The 27,914-nt window shown below is 46.7% G+C and overlaps 2 protein-coding genes across 4 annotated transcripts; one reads left to right on the plus strand and one right to left on the minus strand.

Moving 5' to 3' along the window:
* Positions 1–9,029: 9,029 nt before the first annotated feature.
* On the minus strand, positions 9,030–20,043 carry LOC8031986. 3 transcript variants are annotated; one of them, XM_029980724.3, is made up of 4 exons: positions 19,211–19,573; positions 18,767–18,874; positions 14,631–14,719; positions 9,030–12,564 (listed from the first exon to the last, which is right to left on the minus strand). In XM_029980724.3, the coding sequence occupies exons 3-4, from the start codon at positions 14,679–14,681 to the stop codon at positions 9,526–9,528; spliced, it is 3,090 nt and encodes a 1,029-aa protein (XP_029836584.3). In that variant the 5' UTR covers positions 14,682–14,719; positions 18,767–18,874; positions 19,211–19,573; the 3' UTR covers positions 9,030–9,525. The 3 variants fall into 3 exon arrangements, with proteins under 3 accessions (XP_029836584.3, XP_029836449.3, XP_040357051.2); XM_029980589.4 differs by lacking the exon at positions 14,631–14,719 and having other exon boundaries at positions 19,211–20,043; XM_040501117.2 differs by lacking the exon at positions 14,631–14,719 and having other exon boundaries at positions 19,563–19,610.
* Positions 20,014–27,434, plus strand: LOC8031992 (zinc finger protein 665). Its single transcript, XM_002408087.5, has 2 exons — positions 20,014–22,358; positions 26,336–27,434. Exons 1-2 carry the CDS (start codon positions 20,466–20,468, stop codon positions 27,071–27,073), a joined length of 2,631 nt encoding a protein of 876 aa, XP_002408131.4. The 5' UTR covers positions 20,014–20,465; the 3' UTR covers positions 27,074–27,434.
* Positions 27,435–27,914: the final 480 nt, after the last annotated feature.

Raw genomic sequence — 27,914 nt, forward strand, 5'->3', positions numbered from 1 at the left:
GAAATCTGCTAAATTTGGCGTGATGCATCTGAATGATAGCTACGTCAGTCTTTTATATTTTTATTTTTTATTTTTTTTACCAGGGGCGGGGGGGGGGGGCGGGGGGGCAAAGGACAAGGAGGAACGCGGCATTGAGAACATTCCACACCGTCCATACACCAGAGGAGGTTAATCCCAATACAATGTATGCCCTCCCGCACCGCCTGATAACGTATCGCTTGCAAACTTCGACTGTATGACACGCACACAAGCTGCAGTGGTTGCGACGCCGTTGCATGCGGAAGACGCTCCCGTGCGCACCTTTCGCGTGGTGTACCCACTGAGTGTACCCCATGACTGTTTCAATGTGTGCTCGCTCGTTGCAGCTAAAGTTTCTGTTTCGGTTTTGCAAAGGAGCGGGCAATGCGGAAAACAAGAGGACAGGCTCTCGAGTGCGACCAGTGCTATTGCTTCTTTTCCTCCCGGAAGACCTTACGCAGGCATGTGCAAAACCTTTTGTGCGAAACCTTTGCTCGCGACTAGTGTCCGCTCTTCTCTAACTTCCAGCGGTGCTTGTGCCAGCACTTTAGCAAGGCCCACCGCAGATGCTGCCCTGCGAATGTGAGCGCTGCAGCAAGCACTTTACCCATAGCACAAGCTTCATTGGCACACGGCTGTCCTGCATTTGGGCGACGTGGCCTACCTGGCAGACGGGCAGAACGCATTCTTGTCGCTCAAGGTCTACCGCAGCAAGGCCCATGCCGTCATGCACACGGTGGTCATGCCATTTTTGTGCTCACAGTGTGACAAGCCCTTGAGCGGCGCGGGAGGGCGTACAGTGTGTCGTGGTTAACCTCCTCCGATGTCGCATTCCTCCTCCTCCTTCCTCCCCCCCCCCCCCCCCCTCCAACCTGGTAAAAAAAAATAGTGACGGCTGACGTAGCTATCATTCAGATATATCACCCATCCAAACTCAGCACATTTCGTTGGCTTGGTACATCTTAAAGGGGCGATGCAACAATTTTTGTACTTTGCGCAAATACCGCTTAAAACGGATCCCTAACGTTAATGACCTATGAAACACGCGTTCGTTTTTCACCCCACGCAATAGAAGTCCCAGAAAAAAATTAAAGAAAAACGAGCAGCGTTCACCCCCTCAACTCGCAGCCAGAACAAGCGGCCACGTGATCTGGAGCCGATTATATGCCGCCAATGTTGATCATAGCCACGCGCTGGGGTTGGCAAAGCGCAGGACACGCGCAGAGTTCCAGACATTGTTATGGCTCGGCTGTTGTCGTCGTTACAGCGATTGGACACGGGTCACTACCCGAATGCTTTTCGAGCTAGCAATTATCACGAGCCTAAGTCGAGTGCCCACGCAATGCTCGGGTCCAATCTATGAACCGCATTCAAATATCGTCACTTGGGTGTACTGCGATCCCCACGTCACGTCATCAAATTTTGCAAAGGAGAGATTGAATGAAAATGATCGCTTTTGTCCTTGAAATTACACCGCAACAAAGGAGTTTCTTGGCCAGTGGCGTTGCGTGTGAGTATCCTTGAGTCCCAGGTGTGCCAGTAAGCTCGTGTCAAGTGAAAAACATTCCAATTGATTATTGTTGCACAGCTCCTTTAATAAACATTTAGAGGGAATTACTGTGGTCTCTAAAGAATTACATATTATTTCAGCTTTGGAGTGGTGCTCAACAAGCTCAAGCGGCATGTGTTGCTGAAGCACGACAAGGGCAAGCAGATGCCCTGCCCACACTGTGGGTGCCGCATTACCCAGAAGCAGGGAGTTGAAACGAAATGTTTTTCGTTCCGTTTTCATTTTCGTTCCCTACAAAAAAGTTCCGTTCCGTTTTCGCTCCGGAACGAAAAAATAATGCTCCGTAACGGTTCGTAACGGTTTCTTTCTATGAAAAAAAAAAAAAAAAAATCTCAGCAAAAATTAAAAGGAACGTGACGTTTATTTTTACACAAAAATAGATAATTCAGGCGCTCTAGAGGAATCCGCGGAAACGACATTGCTTCTGAGATCATGTTCATTTCCTTGAGAATGAGATCATGATCAATAAGGCACCGAGCACGATCTCAGAAGCAGCACGTCATCAAGTGTGCTCGGTGAAAGGCAGGACCTCTGGTCCGATAAAATAAATTTCAGCGCCGAGAAGGCCCTGAAGGCCCATAGGGATGAAGAAGTACATTTTTGCAACAGAGTCTCAGACTGCCGTATCCGTAGAAAAACAAAAGATGGACTTCTACAACGCCGGGTCACAAACTTCCCGCGCTTGCCGTGATCTGTTGTCTGTCTGTGTCGTCCGAAGAAAGCATGGAGGGAGAGGGCGCAAGAGCCAAGGAGAGCATTGCGAGCGTGTGGAGGCGTCGCGCCACCGCGCTCTCATTGGTGGGAAGCAATGGCGCCTTGCGTCATGTTTTTTGTTTCTCGTTGTATTTTTTGTCTTTGTTTTTGCTATGCTTGTTCGCCCGGAGTTTAGACGCGGGGGCGATGGCTTGCTTGTCTTCTCTTTAATTATGGTACAAACCGACGGCTGTCTCTTCGCTGCGTGAAACGAATTACTGAAATACCTGATATTTTCCCTTGAACCGAAAACCGATAAGAAATTTTTTCGGTTTCACTCCGGAACAAAATAATAAATAACGTTTCGATTACGTTTCCGTTCCGCCAAAAAATATCGTTTTTTTCGTTTTTCGTTTTTGGTTTTCGTTTTGTTCCGATACCCTGCCCAGAAGAGCTTCTACCAGGGGCGGCCTTGTGTGCGACCAGTATGTGCAGCTGTACGAGTCCGAGGTGTACTTGGAGCGTCACCAGAATCACCACAAGGAGCAGTTTCCTTATGCTTGCAGTCTCTGTGGAAGGACCGCTTGGGAACAAGGGTCGGCAAAAGCAGAACGTGGAGGAGGCTGCCCCCCAGTGGCACCTAGTTCGGAAGCGATCTCAGCCAGTCCACAAGATACCTCCCGCGGCCTACGTCCAGGACCGAGGGTTTACGGAAGAATGGGAGGTGGCGACAGCTGCGGAAACTGATGTGGTGGTGGATGGTTTCGTCTGCTCTCGACTTCGTTTTTTCTAGTTTTGGTAAGAGTGCTAAATGCTGTTGTGGACACACGCAGTATGTTTGGACAACTTAGGATCCTTTGGCTTTACACAAGCTGTACTTTCTAACTTTGGACTGTCGGCAATATTGAGGAGCATATTCTTTTAATATCCGCCGGTCGGCTGGGGAATGGCGTGATACGAGCGTGTTCTAATTGCGTTGTCAGAATTCTTGAGTTAAAAGGGCACTGACACATCAAAATCTTTTTTTTTTTTTATTATTCAGAATGATTGAAAACGATGCCGGGACATTACCCTCAAAATTAAAAACTTGGGAATTCAGTATTTGTGAAGTATAAAAACAATTTCCAAATGCCGAATTTGAAGTTCCCGTGCGATCCGCGCCAGTGCACTGACGTCAAATTTCGCGGTCTCCTGCAAGTCGACTTAAGTCAAAAAAGTCAAATTTGGGGGTTTTACGTGCCAAACCAACGACGGGCATCTGGCACGCCCCATCGGAGGACTGAGGATTAATTTGGAACCCCTGGGGATCTTTTGACGTGCAACCGAAAGCTCGGTTACACGGCGCCTCCTCCGCGAGAAGCCTCCGTCAGATTGCGGGCACCTCGGCCGGGATTCGAACCCGCCACATGGGGATCCGGAGGCCAGCGCTCTCGCCTCAGAGCCACCGAGGAGGCTTGCGAGTCGACTTTCTCTCGGACCTCCGCTCCACACTACAAAGCAAAAGCGCCGGTGGACCGACCGGGAAAAAAAAAAAAACGGTTTCTTCCCCGACGCACCGGTCATCCTCTGCTCGAGTGCCGCCAAGTTTTCCGAGGGAGGATACAAATCCAGGAAGCGACATCACACTGGACTGATTTCTGGCATTTCAAAAAGAAGAGCCGTAGTGCATTCGCAATTGCGTTAAAAAACATGTTTTACGATTGCCGTTATTAAATGTTACAGAAATGTTGCCTACCAAGCTTCTATATTTCATGATTTTTGACGTGACCGACCAAAAGAAGCGAGGAGGTGAGCAGCAGGAGAAAAAAAGGCCGAAAATAAAAAGGCCCACAAAATTTTTTTTTGCAATGCATTTTTTTTTTGCGTGGTAATGACTACTATGTGCTACGTTTTAGACAATAAAAAAAGATACGACCTTTGGAGTGTCGGTGCCCCTTTAAGGGTATCTGGAATCAAGACCTGAAGTCTCTGCCATTGTTGTACTGACTGTATTCACTTGAATCAAGTGGAACTTTTAAAGTAACAGCTTTATAGGCCCAACCATGCTCAAGGTCAGGTCCTCATTATCGAGGTCACGTACCGTGACCATGTCCTTATGGCTGAAGTGCAAGGTCGTGTAATCAAGGTCAGTTAAGTGACGGTTGCGCAAGCTCCGTTCGCATAAGCTCGTAAGCGCCGGTAGCTGAAGCTGACGTAACCTGACGTCCGTCGTCCTCGAGGTTGTCCTAGGGGTTGTCTTTGAGGTCGTCCTGGATCTCATCCTAGAGGTCATTTTGGAGGTCCTTGAGGTCGTTATAGATGTCATCCTCTTGGACATCATTTTTGACGTCCTAGACGGAGTCTTTGAGGTTGTCCTAGACAGCAACTTTGAGGTTGTCCTCCACTTTGTCCTAGACGTTTTATTTATATAGATATTTGATGATCTCCTCTACACATACCTACTGGTCATAAGCAGATATGCCAGGCATGAAACATTGGTGAAATGCAGAAATAATTTATTCATCACTCAAAAAGGTTGTCTACTATGGACTGTTTAGACAGCACGACACCTCAAGGCAAAATTAACTCGTACATCGAGCAAAAAATGTTGTCTATTGTAGACTGTTAGCCCCGTTGAGTGCACTTCTTATCGAGCACTGGCGCACTGTGGAGAGACAACACCTGCAGAAGCTCGATAAAAAGTGCGCTTAATGGGGCCGTGAGAACAAAATGTATGAATTACATGAACATGGCGTTCAAATTAAGCAGCTTATAAACATAGCGGGACAACCACAATTTTGAAATGTTTCAATTAACCAAAAGTATAAAATATCTTAATTAAATTATCGCAAGCCAGTGTTCGTTTGTACCATATATACCGAATTGCACTGTGAACGCAGGTCTGCTACATACCGCACCAAAATACCATTTTTGTGAACAATGGATCTTTTGCAGAAATATTGGTTCAAGAGTAAATGAAATCTGGTACCCCCTCTCCCTTCCTTCTGGCCGAGCAGAGAGGGAAGATGGTTTCTTTGTATCGACTTTGGGGCAGAAGGTAACCCACGATGGGGACAAAGGCGAGTTTGGGGGGAGCCGTATCTAGGTCACAGCGGCTCAATGGCTGACATTTTGCGTGTCGAACGGGTGGGCGTGGCTTTACGTGCGCGTTGTTTTCTAGCCACTCGAATCCAGTTGTGTGTCCAGGTGGCAGCACATATTTGGCAAAAGGTGGATTGTGCCACAGTTGCACCATGATGAGCTTGAGAGAAGCAAAGAAGGTCCTCATATAAGAGTGTACGCGACACCGCAGGTGCCGCAATTATCGACAGGAGCGCGTCAAGCATCACTGCCTTGCATTGGAGCACATGGGTCGAGCTTCACTGCTTTACACCGGCGTGCAAGGAGTAGCAGGAGAGCATTTGGATTATCTCGGTGGGCTCGGAAATTATGCTTGGCAGTAATATAGTTAGACCGACACTTCAAAAGGTTTGCAAAAAAGCCAAGCAAAAATGCAGACATTATTTTAATAAATGTGATATTTGACGTGAGTTCCTATGTATCAGTTGTCACAGGTCACTGAACTTGACTCCAATGCTACAAAGTAATGCTCAATGTTGGTTTCAATTAACTCACATATGCAAGTTTTCACTTTTTTTTTTGGTGGTTCTTGAAGCTTTTCTATAAAGAAGGTGAATGTATTTTCATTGAGCTGGCTTTTGCTGGAATTTTACAGGAATGATATTAGAGGGAGGGGGGTAGTTGCCTCATCTGAACTAAAATGCTGCACTTGGTCCACATAAAAAGGCTTTTTATCCCTCTGAGAAGCAAACATTTCAACCATTTTTTCTTCTTGATACCTTTTGTAAACAAAACCAATTTTTACCTAAACCTTCCCTAAAAAAAAATTAAAAAAAATTATGGTTGTTTATGTGTGTTTATATTTGGAAAAGGAAAAGATAATTAGGGAGGTTGACGTATATAAAAAAAATGAATTCTCTGTCATTATCAAAGATGGGCTTTCTATGAGCTTTATTTTTTTATTTTTAAAGGGGCCCTGCAATGACTTTTTGACTGGTTTTTAATTTGCACTGAACCTGAGCGTACTGATCGTAGTAACTTAATCCAACTTTTCTTTTCTCTAATTTCGCTTTATTTTAAAAGTTATAGGTAGGGTTTGGAGTTTTCGGTTTAAACCGATAAAAGTACGCCGAATCCATTTTTGGAAATTCGGTTTTAACCGAAAAAGGTCAGTTTTTAGGTTCGGCACTTCCGATTTAAACCAATAAAAACCGATAAAAGTGTGTCGATTCCATTTTTTAAAATTCAGTTTTAACCGGAAAAGGTCACTTTGACCTTCATTCGTACCGTAGAGCCGTGGCGAACAAGTGGAACGACAGTGTTTATCGAAACGAGTCCGAATGTATGGGATACACGGATGCCGTCACGGCGTTTTGGTTTAATGTACGCATCATCAATCGAAACGTGATGTGCGAAATGCCCCATGACTCCGCCATGGATGCAGGAATTTCCTGAGGGGCAGGGGGTCAGGTGTTGGGCAGTGGAGCATATGTTTAGGACCCCCCCCCCCCCTCTTCTTCGTTTTACGCCCTAAATTTTACACATGCAGAAATCAAGAGGGGGGTCAGGACATCCGGACCCCGCCTTCAAATCCGCCCCTGTGTACGAGCATGCTTTCAAACTCGTTGTAAGGAAGACTGACTTGATGCAAGCTCTGCATGTGGTGTTGTGCTTCAAAACGTCGCACCGTGTCTCTTTTGGTGGTCACAATTGATTGATTAATCGGCCGATCTTGGCTCAGGCAGCACTCCATCTCATCAGTCTGCCCGTGTCCAGTGTTAGCGTTGAGAGAGCATTTTCGAAGCTCAGGGTCATATTAACAGTAAATAAAGAGTGCGAATCAACGAGAACATGCGAAAGTACGTGTTTGCGTACTTTCGCACGCGTGTTTGCCGCCTTCCCCCCCCCCCACCTCCCTTTCTTCCGCCTCCCTCCCGGACACACGAGCACTTCCTTCAGAATTAAAAACAGCGCGAAAAGACGAAGACCAGACGGAGAAGTAACACGGACGCAGCGCCCCAAAAAGAGAAGTGCAACGCGTTTTAAATCGAGATAGGTTGCGGTTTGGTAGTCTTGTGCTACTGCTACCTTACGTACAGCTGGACTGCTTTTGACTCGGATAGACTGAAAGTAGTTAGAGTTTCGTTTATTGCTCTAGACAAAAGTTTACAAAAGTTTGACCGCCCCCCCCCCCCCCCCCCCCCTTCTTCCCGCAGCTCTTGGAAGTTTTGTGATTTTCTTTGCGGCTCTTTGGCCGGGTCAGCCTGGCCACCCCTGGTTTATGTTTCATTTTAAATGTCCAACTACACACATCTCTGTTCGACGGTGTGTGGACTGCGAGCATGATCGGAAGCGCCGAAGAATTGTGCCTCCTTGCTGCCTTTTGGTTCACCGTTTCTGCCAAATGCGAGCATGTAGAGTGCCTCGATACTGCTGGCCGATTCTGTAGCAGTAACTATAAAGCCAGTAAAAATGTATGGCTAACTGCTAGGCAATTGTGGTGCCTACATGAAACATTCTAGCTTCACGAACATTTAGCCATACTCGAGAGTTTCCAGCTGCCAGACACCTACAAGCACGGCACGCTCTTCATCAGTGATAGTTTATTGTGCACCATGTGCACACTTGATACTTAGTCCTAGAATGAAGCGATAGTACCGCTCATCAGGCTGAAAAACCTGGTGACCTTCCAGAGCCTTCCATACTCTCGATCTCCCCTCCCACAGTGTCCACAGGTGGTCGAGCTCCTCCTCACCTACCCTTCTGGTCACAGGACCTTCCCGTCAACCAACCAGCGTCAAGCACCCCTCACTCCTCCTCCCACCCGTCAACCAATCATTGTTGAGCCTCGCGGTCACGCTTTAACTTGTGCTTCAAGAAATGTTGAACACCCAGGCAAAGGACGTTTCACATTAATAAGCTACTACACTCAAAGTACCGGCACTCGGTTTCCCCGATTTTCTTGTGGAAGCCGCTGTTCTTGGTGCTCAGTTAAGAGCGGGCACAATTGGAGATCATTAGAATTCGAAAACACGACTTCCCAAGCTTCAGATGCTGTGGCATGGAGCTTGGGCGCCAGTGACTTGCCCCATTGCGAGCCATTTTAACGTTTCTGGATGGCAGAAAAGCATTTCCGGCAATTTGAAATAAAATTTCGTAACAACTGGCAACAACGGTTTTAAGCGGCGAGGAGGCTGGAGCATACTTACTCTGAAGCATAGCTTGCTTAGCGGTTCTGGTGGTAACTGAAAAGTCGGTATTGAAGTCCTGAAGATTGCGTCAGGAGCCTCGTTAATTTGGAGTAGTCTTATAATTCAGCATGGTGTTTCTATATGGACCTAAACGAGCACTGTCCTTGCAAGGATGCCGCAATCAAACGATCTGCAGTAAAAGTGTTCTTGCTGGAAGCGGAAACACTGAAAACGATTCACCCTATATTTGAATTGTTTTGGGTAAACATTTCTGCCTATTCAAGCCCTCTTATTTTTGTCACCAATTTTAATACCTAGAACAGAATTTGTGATGTCACTTTCCATAACATTCCACTGAAGATCAAATTTCCGTATTTTAATTCACTAAGAAACTTAATATTCATTACCTATCAATCACTTTTTATATTCTAGGTGTCCTATGTTGATGAAACTATCCTGTCAACGTCGCATGTCCAAGAAATACACGAGAAAACCAATAGAATAATATTCAAGTTTATTTAGCAAGAACAAAGAGGAATTAAAAAAAAAAGTACACTTAACACATCCTATAGGTACAGTCTGCAGCAAAAGTTTGCGGGACAAAGGAGCACCGGTGAAAACACGAAAAGAGCACGCGCAAAGCACGAGTCTTGAGAGCGGCTGCACGCCGTCAGGAGGCGCAGCGAGTCATTTCAGCTGGCCCCTCCTTTGTCCCGCAAACCTTTGCTGCCTACTGCACATAAAACTGCATAATTAAATATATACACGCAACCATTCCAAGGCACTTCATACTTAGCATAGAAGAATCAGGACAGAAAATTGAGCTCCATCAGACTAAAGGACAAGAGATAACCAAAACCAGCATGGCAAATGATCTAAAAGCATCAACTGACACCTGCGTAGATGAATACAATTCTGAGAAATGTGTCAATAAAAAAGTAAAACCTAATTGGCACAAAGCCACCGTTATATTACAGAAAGAAGGCGTACAGTCTATCGTGTGCCTCTCCAATGAGCCTTGTTTAGTTCCTTAAGCCTGAGAAGAGGATCGTCGGGTGTTCCAACAATTTTTTCCACCTTCCGTTTCAATCTTTCCCAGTGGCCGTATATGAGCATGTTTCTGTACTTGTCGCTCAACTGGATCACATTCCTCCCTGCAAACCAGCCCTCGTTCAAAATTAGCGACCACTTCCCTGGCCCGTACTTGAGCACGCCGCAGACGAGTGCCTCTTCTTCCAGGGGAGTGAAGAAACAGTTGCGGCGCTGCTTCTTCGGCACTGGTTTGACAGGCTTTGTAGTCCACGAATCGTCCGAACTCGCGTCCGTGTCAGAGTTCAAAGGAGACTCCTGCACGTGCGTGCCAGACACTGACGGCTGTGCTCCGTCGCTTTTCTCAACTGCCTTTTTGCGAGCCTTCTCATCCTTTGCCTCACGTGTTGGTTCAGGGTCTGACTCACCCCTGCAGTGCTTTTGAGATGCAGAAGAGAAAGGCTGGTCGGCTAACAATGGATCGACATCCCCCTCAACGTCGGCCGCTGCCACCCTGTCCCGCACTTGGGGACGTTGAGGGACATCCACTCCGGCGTTCGTGCTTGTAGCTGAGGAGCAGGGGTGGAGGTTTTTGGTCGTGCCATCCCGTGTCCCGTCTCCCAAGCCAGAGTCTCTGGGTCCTCCACAGGTGGTGTCTCTGACCAAAGCTGCTGCGTGAACTCTTTGCGACGGCAGAATATTAGGCCTTGCAGAGTGATCACACACGCGTCGAGTATTATAAATGGACCTGTTATGGTCTTGAAGTTCCCTCATGGGGTCTATTCCTCGCTTTAGTTTGGCCTTAACCCGTTCCTTCACCCTGGAGAGGTGGTCATACTTCTGCAGGTTGCGGTACTTATCCGACAGCTCACGCGAGAGCCGCCCGTCGAACCAGCCCTCGTCTGCAATATGCTTCCAACCACCAGTGCCATACTTCATGACGCCTCGTACGAGAGCCTCTTCCTGTAGTGGAGTGAATCTCATCCTTTTACTGACTTTTGACCAGGGGTTATCCAAACAGCTTGCTTGGGAAGAACGGCTGCATGCGCCATGAGGCCTAGAAGAAGAGGCTGAACTTGATGACCGGTTTCCATCATGCAGGCCTGTGTTCGATCTCACTTCAGGAATGCCACGGACTTGCCCAGAATCTGTGTTTTTGGCTGCGACAGTTTTGACAGGAGCGCCCTGGCTTCGCACAAGTTCTTCTGGCGGTCTCCTCTCCTTGGCCTGACTTGTGAGGGGTTGTAAATTCTCCCCAGATGGCCCGCATTTTTGAGACGCGTGGTTTGTTTTGGAGCTTGGATCTGAAGGATCACTTCTACTTGAGGATGCTACAACACTCCTTTCATGGGCATCCAAAACTCTTTCTGTTAATGACTTTGTACCAGACATTTCTTCCCTTTCCCCTACAGCATGCCGCTTTCGTTTTTCACGTTGCTTTTCATTTGCAACGACAGCTGCTGTCTTTTTGGTAATGTTCACAGATTCTTCAATAGATTCACTAGAGCTTGGCAACTTGTCTGTTAGTGTAACATTAACATCTGCAGCAACACTCTTTTCATGTGCATCCAAAGCTTTTTTTGTTAATGATTTAGCACCAGACATTCCTTTGCTTGCTCCTACAGCCTGCTGCTTTCTTGGTTGACTTTGCTTTTCCTTTGCAGCAACAACTGCTGTCTTTTCTATGTTGTTTAAGGGGTCTTTGCTAACTTCAATAGAGCTTGACGACACGTCTGTTAATGAGACATCTGCAGAGCTCACAAAGACAGCTCTCCGGGCTTGTTCAGAGGCTGACGACGGCTGCAGTGTCTCTCTTCTACCCAGGTTCTCTCCACGTGTGTTGGCATCGCTACCTTCCCTGGCCTTGGCTCGCATAGTCTTTCTGTTAGAGTGAGGAGAAGACGACAGGCAAGACGGCAAAAATGGCACTACTTTCTCACTCGCCGTCTTCGCAGGTTTCGTCTTGGGGGGCACCTGTTCTCCGCTGGCCTCTTTGGGAGATATCCCTACAAAGTTTAACCTCTCAATCTCGACAACTGGATAACGCCCGAACAAACTCAACATAGAGGCTGCTGGGTTGTCCCTATATCTGGCTATTGGCGAATGGCTCGAAGCCTCCTGGAACATAGGCGGCCTTCTACCAATCTGCTGAGTTGAGCGCTCCTCAACGGGATTTTCGCATTGCTCCAAGTTCCGACAGGGGGGGGAGCCTGCAACTTGTTTTGACGAAGAACAAACAGCACGAGTATTGCTTGGCAGATCTGCCTCTGAAATCTTCAAGCTACTGGCAGCATCTTCAGAAGTCATCTTTCCTTTTTGAGAAGCCGCCGCCCGTCTGTCTGGTCTCGTGTCCCGATGGGTAGAGTCGTCACTTCTCCTGCACTTTCCAGGTGAATAGGGTACTTCATGCAACCTGCTCGAATGTCTGAGCTGTACAGCCCCAGCTTCTCTTTGGCTACCAGCTTCACAAGCGTGCCGTCTCCTACTTAGTGGGCTCGAAGTCTGCTCTTCTACCTCAGAACTGGAGCTGTTGTCGGACGATACAGTCCTTGACCGCATTGCTTCCACTTGCCGTGGTGGACGTTTTGGGAGAGGAGCTTCACTCAGCCAAGATGGTGGGGAAGAGCTACTGGAGCTGTGCCTCCGTCGATCGCGCCTGGCGGCTACAGAAGCATCTTTACCTGAACTTCCAGCAAAACTCTTTCCAACATGATGACAGATGGTCTTTTCAACCTCAATTTGGGGAAAAAGATGCTTGAACACAGCACAGATAGTGTCCCATGGAACTCCTGTTGCACGAGCACCGCGATGGGTTTGGACGCAGTTCAATTTCGATATTATGTTCCACAAAGAATCTGCCGAACGCTGCGACTTCTTTGGGACCAGCTGCAGTACTTTTGCGGCAAGTTGACTGTCAGACGGTTCTGTTTCTGAGCAGAGCTCAGCAATGGCGCTGAGAGACAGTTCCGGAGTTTCGATACCAGCTGGAGCCTGGGCTGAATGCTGCAAGATGCATAAAGCAAAGTCTAGATAAGAGGTTGTACAATCAGACTATAAATACAAGGAATGATGTGCTAAAAGGAGTATGATGGCAATGCGAGACCCTATCTAAGTTTTAGATGTGCACGGAGGCATGCAACCTAGTCTTCATCACAGAGACAGAGTACTATAGTCTGATGCAGGTTAAGAACAGCAGAAGCTCCTCCCACAAGGCCTTCCACACTTTCCTCTTTAGCACAGCAAATACTGGAGAAGAAGAAACCACCAATTATTTTGACCAGAGAGCTTCATGGAAGGGCTTGTTCTATTCATGGTCATGAAACATATTAAAAGAGTGTAAGAAAGGCCAAGATTTGTAGCCAGCTTCTTGACCTAACTACCATGGAAACCATGGGAAACTATGGGTCCCACTAAACAAGTTTGGATAAAATTTGGAGCCTATGAAGTTTCTAAGGGTGATTTGTGTAGAAAAAATCACTACTACGTTGAACAGAAACTAAAACACCCGCAGAAATAAACAAAAAGACGGAGGACTTTAGTTAAGATGCCCATCTGTCACCCCCGCTCTTTAAAGAAGCATTAAAATTGATTTTGTATTTCTTATTTTTTCGGCGACAACTGGACCTTTGTGTTTTGAACGTCTTAGAAAATAAATAATCAAGCATATCGCCTTTTAGAGCGCAGCTCTTAGGTGCCCGTTTCCGGCTTGAGCGGCGCTGCCATCGCCGTAACTGCGCGGTGCATTATGGGAAATGTCCCATAATGCACTGCGCGGGGCCCTTGTGACATCACACTTGGGTTCACGAGTGACGTCACTAGGGTCCCGCGTGGTGCATTATGGGACACTTCCCATGATGCAATGCACGGAGAGGAGGAGGATGACGAGGGGGAAAATGAGAAGGGAAGAGGGGAGGAGGAGAAGGGAGGAGGAGCTTGAAGGATGAGGGGAAGTGGAATAGGAGGGAGGAGGGGTATAACCTCCCCTCAGTACCCTTTTCTCATCCTCCTCAAGAGCTGCGCTCTACTTCAACGTTACAGTGTATTGTAAATGTCAAATTTTTTTTCTTATTAAAAGTGTGACCGAATATTTTTACTTTCCAGATGTATCTAGGCTGTAGAGTCTCCGGTTGAACCGAAAAACACCGATAAGCATCCATAAAAATGTCAAAACCAATTAAAGGGGCGGTGCAACAATATTCAATTGGAATGTTTTTCACTTTACACAAGCTTACTGGCACTACTGGGACTCAAGGATGCTCACACACAATGCCACTGGCCAAGAAACTTCATTGTTGCGGGCAATTTCAAAAACAAAAGCGAGCGTTTTCATTCAATCTCTCCTTTGCAAGACTTGATGACGTAGCTGGGCGGTCGCAGTACCGCCCAGTGAAGATTTTTGGATGCGGCTCATAAATTGGACTTGAGCATTGCGTGGGCACTCAATTTGGGCTCGTGATAATCGATAGCTCGAGGAGCGTTTGGGTAGTGGCTCGTGTCTAATCGCTGCAATGACAGCAATAGCCGAACCATAACAATGTCTGGAACTCGCCGCTTGTCCTGCGCCTTGCCAACCCCAGCCTGAGGCTATAATCAACGTTTTTCTCTAATCTGTTCTGCGACTTCTATTGCGTGTGGTGAAAAACGAATGGGTCTTTCACAGGTCATTAAGGCCAGGGATCCGTTCTAAACTGTATTTGCTCAAGGTAGAAAAATCGTTGCATCGCCCCTTTAAAACCGAAAAACAGATTTTTGCTTCCCCCCTATACGAGAACAATTTTTGTGAAAGACCTTTGTCGGGTGTGCAATCTGACAAAAAACCAAGCACCCCGACTGTCTCATATCAGGAATTCCTCATCTCGAAGGACATGAGTTTAAAATGGTTTTCCTCTTTCCACTACCATACAAGTGCCCCTTTGAACGGACACAAAATATTGCTTGGCATCCGGCCTCCCTCTCCAAGAGTTCCATTGTTTTATTTTAAAACTTTTTTGTCTGCCAAGCAATTGGTACATCAAATAAAATGGCTGCCAAGTAATTGGTACGTCAAATAAAATGTTCTGAATACAAACATTGCTTCCTTTATGTCTCTTGACTGGTATAAACCGACAGGATGGCACCATTTTAGTTATGCAATCTGTGGCCTCATTGCCCTTGCATACTGCAAAGAATGTCGCAGATTGAAGCAATTACTATTTATTCTAACAATTAAGAACCCCTTCAGAGCTATTCCTCCATCATAAATGATGCGAAATAAATCATGAAACGTATTGTTGCCACATTTGACATCCGTGACACATAGCATCTTTGGTGCTGCTGCGCACTGCGACCTAACAAGCAAAGCTACCAATGCAGTCCCAGTGTGATATCTCTTGAGCCTGTGTTATGCATGGCCTGTTAGCTGAGAGAAATTTTGAAAAGTTTTCTTCGCTACCCAATTAACTTAAAAAATTGGGCCATAAAAATTGTTCGATTGCATGACATACAGTGTCGGAAAACATGGATCTCTACGATTTGCTACGCCAAGTGCAACGCTATCATTCTTTGACCGCCATCTTCGGTTTCCTTCCGCATTTTGACTGAGAGGCAAAAAAAAAAAAAAAATAGCTATTTGAATGCAAGATATCAAAATGATACAAGTACTTTGACAGAAATCTCAAAAATAATTAACAATTTCGTGCCATTAGTAAGTGATGCTGCGATCATGAAGTTATTTTGATGGTGGGTAACAAAGTAGTCACTGGCAAAAATTACATCTTTACTTCCACCTGAGTGTTGGCCACTGCATTCTAGACCACACAAAAGGGCAATAAACAAAATTTATGCTTAAGGCCTATTTACACTGTTCTTTGAAAGATGTATTATGAATGAGTGACTTCGATGTGAAGGCTTACTCGGAACTAAAATAATTGGATCCTGGGAAAGTAGTGCCACCAGGACACAAACACATACTACTATACAGTCAAGCAAAACCTCGCAAGGCAATTGGCTGATCGCTCTCTGTTGCCATGGCATCGCCATTTCAGTTCTTTCAGATCTTGGAAGCTTCGAAAAGGTTGTTCTGAACCAGTCCCTCCAAAATTGCCATGGAGCGCCATCGTACTGAAAGCATTCCTTGCCAATAAAGCATATTTGGCATTGTATGCAATCAATTATCGATCATGCTTATCTCTACAATATTGTCTTGCTTGTGACATTTATATTTATATGTCACCAAGATGTGCGCTCGTTTCGCAGTGTGTGGACAATGAAATCTTTGTGTACAAGAAATGCACACCAAGAATGGAGAGGTCAGTGAGAAATTGCTCATTCCTTGGACCAAAATAGCGGCCATAGGGGCAGCTTGGTACTACTTTTCCAGGATTCACCGACTTTAGTTGAGACACAACCGTAAGTAACCGGGGGATAGGGTCTATTCCTCACGTGGTGATTTGTCACAGGACAATTGGTAACAGGCCCATATGTCACAGCGGAACATTGGTCATAGGATGATTCGTCATGTGGGCAAGCCGTCGCACAATGGTTTATTTCCCGAAAATGTGAAGCAAGCACAGTGACCCGAACGGGGAATGTTGTAGCAACTTGAGAATGACCATTGTCAAACTCTGACTTCATTCTCAAAAGCAGAGGTGATCGCAATGGGAAGAAGTGGAGCGACGCTGCTTCACAACGGGTTTTCGTATAAGTATGTGCAACGAAAGGGACAAGGCATTACTTTATTAAAGTTTCCGAAAAAGATTTTAATATAAAGCAGAACTAACAACTGATTCGTATGGCAGTTGGATTGTTACACTTTCACGTAATCGTACACTTGAGGCGAACTGAACTGCTATCTGCATTCTGAGGAGTCGTTTAAACAGCAGGTGTGTGCCAAAACCTTTTCTATATTTAGCATTGACAAACTTTGCTTTTTAAATCACTTGTTTATCTTGCAGTGGAAAACAGTAGAACTCTACATAACATTTCATGGGGCACTGCTTTCGCTATTAGTGATGTCACCGAGCTTAATATGCCCGCCTGATTGCCACTTTGGCCTTAATGAAATGAAGATCTTACAAAGTGAAGGTGGAACCACGTTTACAAGAGTGTTAAAAAATAAAATAGACATGCTGACTGTAACAGGAAGATACACTTCCTCGCTCGAAGGTACGACAGCACCCGCCGCATTGACAGCCTAGTGCAGTGGTCCGAAACACTGTGTTTTCATGTCCTGGACTTCTTATGTCGGAGTAGTAAAGTTTCTAATCCAAGTATGCAGCGTGGGCGAAATGGATTGAATGCACTTTAAACAGACCGCATAAATCGGTCTCTTAACTTATTGCACTGGGATTTACTACAGGGGTGCTCGAAGGCGGTCATTCATTAATTGAGAGAATGAATACATGAAACCTGCGGAGTCAAAAGAAAGAAAATACATACTGCCTTTGTCTATGAAAAAATTCTCACGAAGCCTTTTTTTTCAAAATCATCAGAAAATCGTTCTGGGCTATTTTGTCATTTATTACGACTGAAACATTTGTGACATGGAAAGAAATTAGAATTGGCTTACCTATTCTTCTCTTCATTTGGCCCAAATAAGTGCCACAGTAACAAAAAGTATATTTTCAGTGTACATAAAAAGTATAGAGAAAACAGTTTTTTTTACTTTTCATGTTTCACTCAGGTGAGCCAATCTTTTCCACGATATTAAAGAAAGCTTCCACCACCTTCAGGCACCCCTGTAGCAAATCCCAGAATGACAAGTTAAGAAACCGATCTATGTGCTCAGTTTAAAGTGTGTTAATCCATTTCACCCACACTGTATTTGTGCAGAGAGATTTCTAGCAGTCTGAAACCAACATCATGCGGTATTTATGCATAGCATGATGGTCGAACAATTATGTATATCCTCCAGAAGTGCATAAATTGGCATGCATATTAGTTTTTATTAAAGAGAAGCTGAAAAGGTTTCTTGAAAAAAAAAAAAGAGTTAGAGGCGAATTCTATAGTATTTTTATCCCGTGAATCTCAATACCACTTTTGTTTTCTCCGAAGATGCAACTAAATGTGAAAAAACATAAAAAAACCTCTGATCAGTCGTTATGCCATACGATGATCTTTCGGCCGCCAGGCGCGTGTTGCTCATGTGGGCAGCACGTGCAATTGCAAGTCAAGGCGTCTTTTTCGGACCTTTTTTCAAAATATCAATAGTGCACGTGCATACTGTTGATAGGCATTGAAGATGCGCACAAGCGGAGGTTTCAAAGACACGTAATATGACGTCACGCTCTGGGAAGAAGGGGCTTCAGCGGTACTTTGAAAATGGTTTTCTGCACCCTCCGTGCACCAAACAGAAAAATAATCTCGGTATCCGTGATTCTAGAGGCCAAACGAAGATGATTTAAATCAACATTGTAAAACCCGAGACGTAGGACAAAAGAAAAAAGGGGACAACACAGACACAGGCACAGGTCTTCTTTTGTCCTACGTCTCGGGTTTTACAATGTTGAAAGTTCACCAGCTCGCTTGCATCTTCTCTGCAATTTCTATATGATTTAAATGTTTTTCTTAAATATAAAACCACTTCAGTTCCCTCTTAAAGCATCCTGTTCTATTGTTCTAATTGCACAATCATCAAGAAATATAGCTAATTGCTAGTTACTTAAAATTGTGGTAACTAAATTACTATTTCCTTCCCTGCACTGTGGATGTAAACAGCTGTCCAATGGACGAGTAGCTCTATGACGAATGTTCCTGTGTGACGAATCATCCTGTTACCAGTCGGCTTGTGACAAATCGTCCTCATCCCGTCACCGGGATATTTGTGTTCCGTATGTAGCGTGACAACCAATCGAAGGTGCAACTTGGCATACGAAGCATGAATGTGCGTTGACTCATAACCATATTGCAAATTTCCCTGAGCAAAACAGGCATACCCTCAATCAGAGGCACTCCCAACTTGTTACTAAAAGCATCAACTAAGCAGTGCATTATGTACCATTTTGCGATCCCTTGATGCTTTAATTCTGGGTGGCGTACACGCCGTTCTCTGTAAATAAGAAGGCTGGTATACAGGATGGACAAATCAAATGATTACTGACGGTCTCTTCAATGTCAGTTGATGTAAAAACATGTTTAAAATCAACAGATAGATTCATGTGAAACTACCCTTGTGCGAACACAACGGTCAACTTGGGCTGCTAAACTTCTTCAGTGACAACTTCAGTACCTTTGCAGTATGTTTACTGCCAGACAGTTCTGTTTCTGCGCTGAGGTCCGCGATGTCATCGGAGGACAGCTCTGGAGATTCGATATCAGCTGGAGATCGTGCTGAACGCTAAAAAAATACACGAGTTAATACAATCGGCATACTTTTATGAGCAACAATGTATCAAGCTGATTTATCAGCTGTTTTCTTCAGCCTCCCCCATTTTTGTGGAATGGGAAAATAAACTATTTGATTTGATCTGGAATAGAATGACAGCGACAGCATAATTTGTTTGTCATGACATATGTTATTGCTGTATGGGTTGGAGAGGGTCAGGAGGTATTCCTTAAAAACGTTAAAATGGAAAATCAAGGTAGCAGCTCAGTTTGAAACTTTTGTATGATAGGGCTTTGTACTGCGTGCTTCACTTCATATGATTCTGGCTGTACTTAGAAAACTTGGTACCTTAGCTTCAGGAACACGTCTTCCAGTTCTTGCCCGACGTCGTCGCATGCCTGTCCGAGTGACGGGTGACAACAGCAAAATTTGAGCCAGAGCGCCAATTTTAGCCAGCCATGGCTAAAATTGCAGGGTAGTGCTAGGGCAGCTACGGCGGTACCGCGTAGTACAACCGTACAACTGACGAACGACGGCAACGACGGTGCGAGCCTGTGCCTGTACCACCAGTACTATGCCTGTACTAGAGTCACTAAATAAAGCCTGTTCTGCCTGTACGGCCCGTACGACTCGACCCAGCTACTGCTTGACGTCGACTCGGAGACCCGAAGGCTATCTGAACCTGTGATCTGAACCTCACCCAAGCGAATCCGAGGCGCTGGGGCGCTGGCGCCACTGGCGCTGCCGCGCTGCTCCGGCCAATCCGGCGGTTTGTGTCACGTGACAACTAGTGATGGGACAAATCTTTATCCGATGTTAAAAACAGCGCGAAAAGACGAGGACCAGACAAAGAAGTAACACAGACGCAGCGCAGTGTCGCTTCTTTATCTGTTCCTCGTCTTTTAGCGCTGTTTTAAAATCCGAAAAACAGTGTTTCACAAAAAAAAAAAAAGAATTGCAAGGCTTTTTACCGGAAAAATGGAAAAATAAACTAGGCATCGCCGAACGCTCATTTCCCGCCCAAAGGTAGCGCTAGATGTCACAACCAGATCAGCCGATCCTAAAATTTCAATGGGAAAATGGAGCCCATTTTCCCCCGTTTTCGGTTTCTGGTGACATAGAGCCTCATCAACGTTGAGCCCCATGTATTCGAAAACTCCGTCAGCCGCCATTTTCCCATTGAAAGTTTCTACAAGCGCGTCAGCGGCGTCAGGCGTCAGCTTCGTTGGCTCAGAGCCGTTGGCTGTTATTACAGCGCCCTCACGCCGTCGCCACGAGCGGTCGCACGACGGCCTCGAGAGGCCGTTTTGCCTGGCACTGAAGTATATAGGGGGCACTGTTGGTGTTGGTGCGGCGGTTTGTTCTACCTTTCTACTATTTTTGAAAGAACATTACTGGCGTAATGGCGTAATCAGCATAACCAGCATAACCGCCGCCAAAGCAACGGACATTCACAGGGTGTTTCTGCAGAACCACGGTGTGCTGCCGACTACAAATGGCTGGGCTCAGTTGATCGTCAGCTGAAGCTTTTTTGCTCCACTGTTGCTCTGCTAGGGATCGCTACGCGCTTTGGCGGACCAAAGTGGCATAGTCCGGCTGCGAGATGACCATTTCCGTGGACATCCACCTTAACACGGACACCTCGTCGCTTGACCTGGTGTTCCCAAACGGAATCGAAGAAGGTGGCAGGGTGAGATTGAATCTGTTGCGGCCACCGACCGGCTATGCCAAACAACAAGCCGACACTCCAGAGGCACCGATCGGCAGTGCTGCCGACGCCCGAGAAACAACAACGTACGTTCTCGAGAGAGCCTACGTTCCTCCTGGAGCCCACGGTTGTGACGCTGAGTCAAAGCTCCCCTGGGAAACAAAGAACCATTCCGTTGGTCAGGTCAGTTCAAGGAGCGAACCAGAAGAGTCGGATTCCGAAGCTGTCGACGCGCTGCCAGGTTCGAACGATTCGTCCTCTTGCCCTTACTCTCCAGGCACAAGAGTCAAGACGCCGCAGGATCAGGAATGCAGACCCGAAGCCAGTGACACTACTGCTATTGCCATGGGGTTTTTGTTACGGGTCGAAAACCAGGAACTGCCGCCAGGCCAGGACCTAGTGTTGATACCGGTGTCTGTGGACGGGAAACACCCGAAAGATTGCCCAAACACAGTAGCGAGTGTACCCGCTGCAACAGCCTTCGACACTGCCCTCATTCCAGAGCCCGTGGTACCATCAAATTCGACTCCTGTCGAGCTGAGTAGGAACCTAAAGCAGATAGCAGCACTATCAACTCCCACTTCGGAAGCTATTGCATCCATAGTCAATACCGCACCCACCAAAACAACAGTCGCCGTTCCACCGCGTGGCACTCGGGTAGCAGGTGGCGAATTGCCGAGAATGAGCCTCATCCCAGTCGTCCACCCTGAAGTGATGGCCGAAGCCGAGAAGCTCCCACAGAAAGAACGAGAAGCATTCATTGCCACGTCGGCAAAGATAGTCTTCAAGTGCCTTGAGTGCTCACACTCTACCTTCGACAAGGACGCGGCTCTCAAGCACCTGGCCGAGCACACCCCTTCCCAAGCCGCAGGGGCAGCCGACTCGCAAACCTGCAAAACCCAGCAGTTGGCGAACCACCAGGTTTTAGATACTCCGCCGGATCCCTCGGCACAGACCACTCTGGCAAGGAGGTTAACAAGAAAGCCACAGCGTCTTCCGCACTATCAGCTGGCAAAGGTGGCTGACCCCTTTAAGCCGTGCCTGATCGAGTTGCGGTGCGAAGACGGCGCAGGTGCAAAAGAGAGGGTGATGAGGAAAACAGAAGTTGAATGTCTCGAGTGCGACCAGTGTCACCACTTCTTTGTATCCCAGAACACCCTACAGAAACATCAGCTGAACATGCATGCAATCAAGAGCTTCGCGTGCGACCAGTGTCCGCTGGTCACCAAGTCCCAGCGGAGCTTGCGCCAGCACGTAAGCAAGGTCCACCGGCAGACGCTGCCCTTTGAGTGCGAGCGCTGCAGCAAGCGCTTCACCACCAAGCACAAGCTTCATCGGCACACGGCCGTCATGCACCTGGGCGACGCGGCTTGCCTGGCAGACGGGCAAAACCCGTTCCCGTCACTCAAGGTCTACCGCTGCCAGGAGTGTCCGCACGTGACCTTTAGCCTGTACCGCAGCAAGGCCCACGCCATCACACACACGGGGGTCATGCCGTTCCCGTGCTCGCAGTGTGACAAGTCCTTTGTGGTGCTTGACATGCTCAAACGGCATGTTTTGCTGAAGCACGACAAGGGCAAGCAGAGGCCCTGCCCACACTGTGGGCGCCACTTCATCTCAGAGAGCTTCTACCAGTGCCACCTGCGTCTGCACGAGATGAAGGGCGGCTTTGCGTGTGACCAGTGCGGGCAGCTGTTCGAGTCCAAGGCGTACCTGGAGCGTCACCAGCATCAGCACAAGGTGCAGGAGGAGTCCTGCACTTGCGACCTCTGTGGGAAGACCTTCAAGGTGAGGTCACCCTGTGTCTCTCCTCATTGAACTTGGGGCTCAGCCACGTGGTACCATGTCATGTGGCATCAGACTTGACATCTGAATTTTATGTGGTGTCAAGTCACGCTGCCCAGATTGGCGTATGAACTGCTGACGCATTCTGCATACGGGACATTTTGACTGTACATTGAAGGAGCGCACTAATGTTTTTCTCAGACAAGCTTTAGGTGCTATGTTTCCAGGGACCATCCTTAAACTTGATATATTGACTTTGGCCATCTGAGTTAATTACACTCACTTTCAGTATAGCTTGCCAAAGGATGAATGCTGCGGCTTTTAGGAGCCAATTAGAGTGACAGCGAATCATGTGAAAACTGTTCACAGGAAGAGTGCTTCAGTGGTATTGTGGCGTGTTCCTAACTTTGACCACTGCTTGGCTCACCCGGGCCATAGTTACTTAGCACAAGTATGTCAGTTTTATCCGCATTGTTGTAGGTCCAAAACACCAATGCAGAAGAAGCTCATAGAGCTTCTTCTGCATTGGTGTTTTGGAAGGACAGGAATATTAAAACTGATAAAGTGCATCTCAAAGCAGGTTTCATTTTTGCAAGATATTTCAATGGGTTAGCATCTAGTAGTATGCCAACACTGGAAGGGAAATGTGACCAGGGTTCCATATTTTGGGAATAGAGTTATTATAATGTATGCTAGATGTTCAACTGGCACTAGTGTCTATGCGACATCCGGGAAGAAAATTGAAGCAGACAGCAACCAGTCTACTTCTGTGGTGCTCCTGTGCATTTCTATGGAAAAACGGGCTTGCATTTTGTCTCTTTGCTGGAAAAGAACATGCAACACTTGTTATTTGGGTCTTACCAAATTTTATGCAACTTTATTAACATTGTAAAAGTTGTTGCTTTAGTTAGCACACTTTTCTTCCTCAGTGAACAGTGTTTAACTTTGGTATGTTTCTGGCCCAAACCTCTGTTTCACAGCAGGTATGTAAAAACAAGCAATGATTCTAAGCAAAATAGCGATCGAAAGGAATATAGAGTGTGTTCAAGGCTCGCCAGCATTCCGGTGACGCTTATATATTGCTTATATGCCAGTCCTGTCACTATATAAAAATGACCCCATCTTGCATATTTACGAGCAGTTAAAAACATTGAAAACATAAAGAATAAATTATCTGGGTTATGAAAGGTGTTTTTTTATTATTTTGTATGCCGGACAGCTTTTATGAGGCACTTATTTTCAAAGATTTCGATCCTGCGGGTGATATTTTGAACATAAAACAAGCGTCTTCGCAGAGCACAAAGAATGAAGCAGTACTTACTGAGAATCGAACCATATAGGGTATCCCAAGTCGCCTGGCTCGATCTAAAAGGGACTCTAAAAATCGACGCCTGCACCCAGCAATCTAAACTTTTTGTCAAAGCTGTATTTCACAAGTCAGTTTTTCCTTGTAAAATTACAAGGTCTAATTCCCTTTCTGTAAAAAATGGGGCCAAAATACTTGCCAGGATCAACGGCGACACAGACGACCAAGTCGAGTTGCAAGGTGCGTTTGGTGCGCATATTGATAAATGGCTTCGGGAGCGGCATCGGAAGGTGTGGCCACTGACGTCCATGACAATTGCTGGATCGCGTTTGCCCGCTCTGCGAATGCGGCCACTGGCGGCCATCTTTTTGGTAGAGTTATATTACCTCTAGCCAAGGTAGAGCTGCTGCAGCCACTATCATCCATCCATGGCAGTCAGCGTTGTGGCAGTTGTGGTGGTAGGCTGCCATTAAAATAGCGTGGCTAATATTTCGTGCTTGATTGAAATTGTTTGACGAAACATAATTTTGAAACCCAGTTTGAACGGTAGCCCGATATTTGAGGACCCGGGGAAAGTTTCACGAAATCGCAGCACCGGGGAAAAGCAGCACAGCACGCATCGAAAGTTGCATCGAAAGAAGCATCAAAAGCAGACGCCGGTACGGAGTCTGCTTTCGATGCGAGCTGCGCTGCTTTCCCCCGGTGCTGCACTTTCTTAGAACTTTCGCCGGGTCCTCAAAGATGAGGTCACCGTTCACACCGGGTTTCAAGAATCTGCTTCGTCGAACAATTTCAATCAAGCACGAAATATCACCCACGGTACAGTGTACTAGATGCACAGCTATTTTATGGCAGCCTGCCGCCATTGCGCTGTCCGCCATATTACTATGATGGCTAGAGATAATATAACTCTACCAAAAAGATGGCCGACCGCGGTCGCATTCTTGTCCATAGGCGGAGCTGGTCAAACGCGATCCAGCAAATAAACATAGAGATCAGTGGGTGTGGCCGATTAGTGAAAGAAAGCAGACGAAATCCGTTGGCAGCAAAAGCGCTGTTGTTATGCAAACACATTTTTTTTAAGCTTTAAATAAAATACTTTTAAATAAAAGTATTGCTTTTTTCATCTTCATTCATTTTTAACCAAAGGTGCATTATAAAAAGATTATGTTCAATTTAATAAACCACGGTGGTCTCAAGCAGTCTCGATAAGCAGGTAGTGCCATCTATCAATACGAGCGCCAAACATGCCCTGCAACTTGACTTGGTTGTCTGCGCCGCCGCCTGCCATTGACCCTGGCATGTTTTTTGGCCCTATTTCTTACAGTAAAGGAGCTACGCTTTTTAATTTTCTAAGAAAAAAACCAACTTGTGAAATACACCTTTGACGAAAACTTCAGATTGCTACGTGCAGGCGTCGATTTTTACGGTCCATTTTAGATCAAGCCTGGTGACTTGGGACACCCTTTATTATGTGACTTATTTTAATAGTACATGCACAGGGAGCTTCTGATCCAGTGTTACTGCATAGTTCTTGCCATTTCTCTTAGTTTTCCCGATGTCCTATGATTATTGGCACGTATATCCCCCACGCTGAAAAGCACCTATGTCACATTCGCACTAACAGCTAGTGTCCGACAGTGCACATAAATGCATGTACTAAGCCGTTTTAGTATGGTTTTAATGCAGTGAATTGGAAAGAAAAACACTAACTGACCAATAATTTTGTCCGCCTGACTGAGAAATGTTCCAAGCTACCTAGTATATGTACAAATTATTCCAGATATTGTTTCTTATAATCAAGCGCAAAGAGAAAATGCACTCATTTTTTCCCATAGTCAATTTTCGACTGGTTACTGTCTGCTTCAATTTGCCAGAGCACACAGTGCCATTTGAACCTCTAGCTTACATTATAAGAACTCTGGTTTTGAAGGCTTATTTATTATTTATTTTTTTTTTAATACAGGAGGGCTGTCCCTCTCACGGGGGTGTATACGCCCTAGAGTAGCCTCTGCTTGTTCCGGCGTGTGCTTTGGCCACCCCGGCTTTGTGCGAAGGGCTCAGTGCGCCGAGCAGATATCAAACGGTCACCCACGAAATCCAATTAAGGCAGACCCTCTGGCACGGGCAGGTATATATGTCCGTGGAATGTGACGAGGTTTGAGATCTTGCCAGCACGAACACTGCGTAGGCACATAGCACACACCTTTAGGGTGGTCAGCTCACTGTCTGGGTATGACAACTGAAGAACCTCGTGGCAAGCCGCCGGCAAAGACACCAAATATTGTGTAAAACCACAATCAATCACACACGGAATAGCTAATGCGTTCTATCCCAACAGCCAGGGTGAGATTGAGTGATGAGCAAACGGGCAACCGAAAGCGAGAAAGAGCAGGTTGCATCCTCTCCCGGTGCCAAAGCCAACTGCTACGAGCGCTAGCATACTTCGTTCGTCTTCGCCGACACGAGGCTTGCCCGGTACAACCACCTCAACACTGCTAACGCTTTGAAACAAACGCCCCATATATATGTGTCCTCCTTCTTTTACTGTTCTCTCTCTTTCAAACCTCCTTTCAAATCGCCGAGTATGCTGTGCTCGCGTTTTTCTATGCACACCCTGTCAAAATGGTAGCCATTATCACGATGCGATGCCTTACCGCGTGCTCTGTTGCAGACGGACCGAGCTAGGACTAACCATGTGCACCACATGCACCCAGAGGCGGCCACGTCCCCCTCGGTGGCCGTGCTGCGCTCCCTCCACTACCCGCACGGCTGCGACCACTGCCCCATGCGCTTCAAAACGCCTGTCGAGCTGCACGCACACCAGCAGTGGCGCCACGTTGATGGCCGCAATCGCCATGTCGCGGAAAGCAAGCGCTACGAGTGCTCCTACTGCAGCAAGGGGTACACGTACAACTGCGAGCTGCGCGCACACATGCGCAGGCACACGGGCGAGCGCCCCTTTGCGTGTGAGCGTTGCGATCGGACGTTCAGCAAGCAGCAGACGCTCAAGAACCACGTGGTGCGAGTGCACACCAAAGCCTTCAAGATCCACTGCCTCCTGTGCAAGAAGGGTTGTGTCACCAACACCAAGCTCAAACGGCACCTTCAGACGGCGCACAAGGCAGTAACAATGCCAACGACACCCGCCGCACCGCGCCGCGAAGCAGCATCGCCTAACAAGAAGACGACTAGGGCGACGCGCGGCCGGCAGCAACAGCAAGGCGCGGTTCAAAGTCAGGCTGAGCAGCAGGACAGAGACCCGCATCGGGAGGTGGCTCCCTTAGTGTTTGTGGAGGAACAGGTCGTAAAGAGGGGGTCCAACGGCAAGCAGGTGCTTAAGCAGGAACAGGTGGTGATAATGGCCGCGGAGGAGGGGGACCCCATTCGTCTGCTCAACTCGTGTTTCTAGCGAACTTGATCGGTGGGAGAGTTTGTGGATGCTGAATCATTTGGGCGGCTCGAGCGAAGCTTTAATTGTTTTGTCTGTCGACGCCGTTGGGGGTCATGGGTAGTAGTCGTGTTACGACTATTACCTTTGGGAGTAACCGTCGACACAGTCTTTCTCGTTTTGCTATTTGTCCCCGATGCTTTTCACCAAGTGCGTTATGGTCCGAGTGTGGTGTCTCGCCATCTGGATGTCGACCGAGAAACCTTAAGTTAAAGCAAAAATTGTTTAACTTGTCTGCTCAAGAAGTGTGCTTGCAAAAGAGTGGAGCCATATGTCAAGAGTTGAAGGTGGCCATATTGTTCATGTACCATGACACCCTGCTGAAGGACTCAGTTGGGTGACCATTGTTTTTTTTATGTTGTTCCAGGACCCCTTGTCATTTCTTCTTGTTCCTTGACTTTGGGTGAGGTGCTAATAAGGACCAGAGCCTAGCATACCGTAAAATCCTGAGCAAGCACCCACTCAAATTTTTTGAGATAATCATGTAAAGGTTGGGAATGGGTGCTTCAGGTCAACACAGATATGTCCTTTGTGTATTTTTCGAACGTTACAAAATTGAGGGGTCGGCACCTATGGGTGGATGCACGGTATTTTACGGTAGTCAGAGTCTGCTGTCTGGCAGTGGTTATTTTTTTTTTTTTTCACTCATCAAGACTGCTTCGTTTGATTTCGTTTCCCCAAATATTGTCGGCCGACGTTGACACCAAAAATATGAACCACTGATGCTCGAGATCCTTTTAATTTATGTGTTCCTGACTAGCCAACGTAAAAATTATATTATAAATAAACGATACAAACTCCT

The sequence above is a fragment of the Ixodes scapularis genome, unplaced genomic scaffold, assembly GCF_016920785.2.
Source record: "Ixodes scapularis isolate PalLabHiFi unplaced genomic scaffold, ASM1692078v2 PGA_scaffold1__304_contigs__length_218370807, whole genome shotgun sequence".
In the NCBI taxonomy this organism is placed as follows: Eukaryota; Metazoa; Arthropoda; class Arachnida; order Ixodida; family Ixodidae; genus Ixodes; species Ixodes scapularis.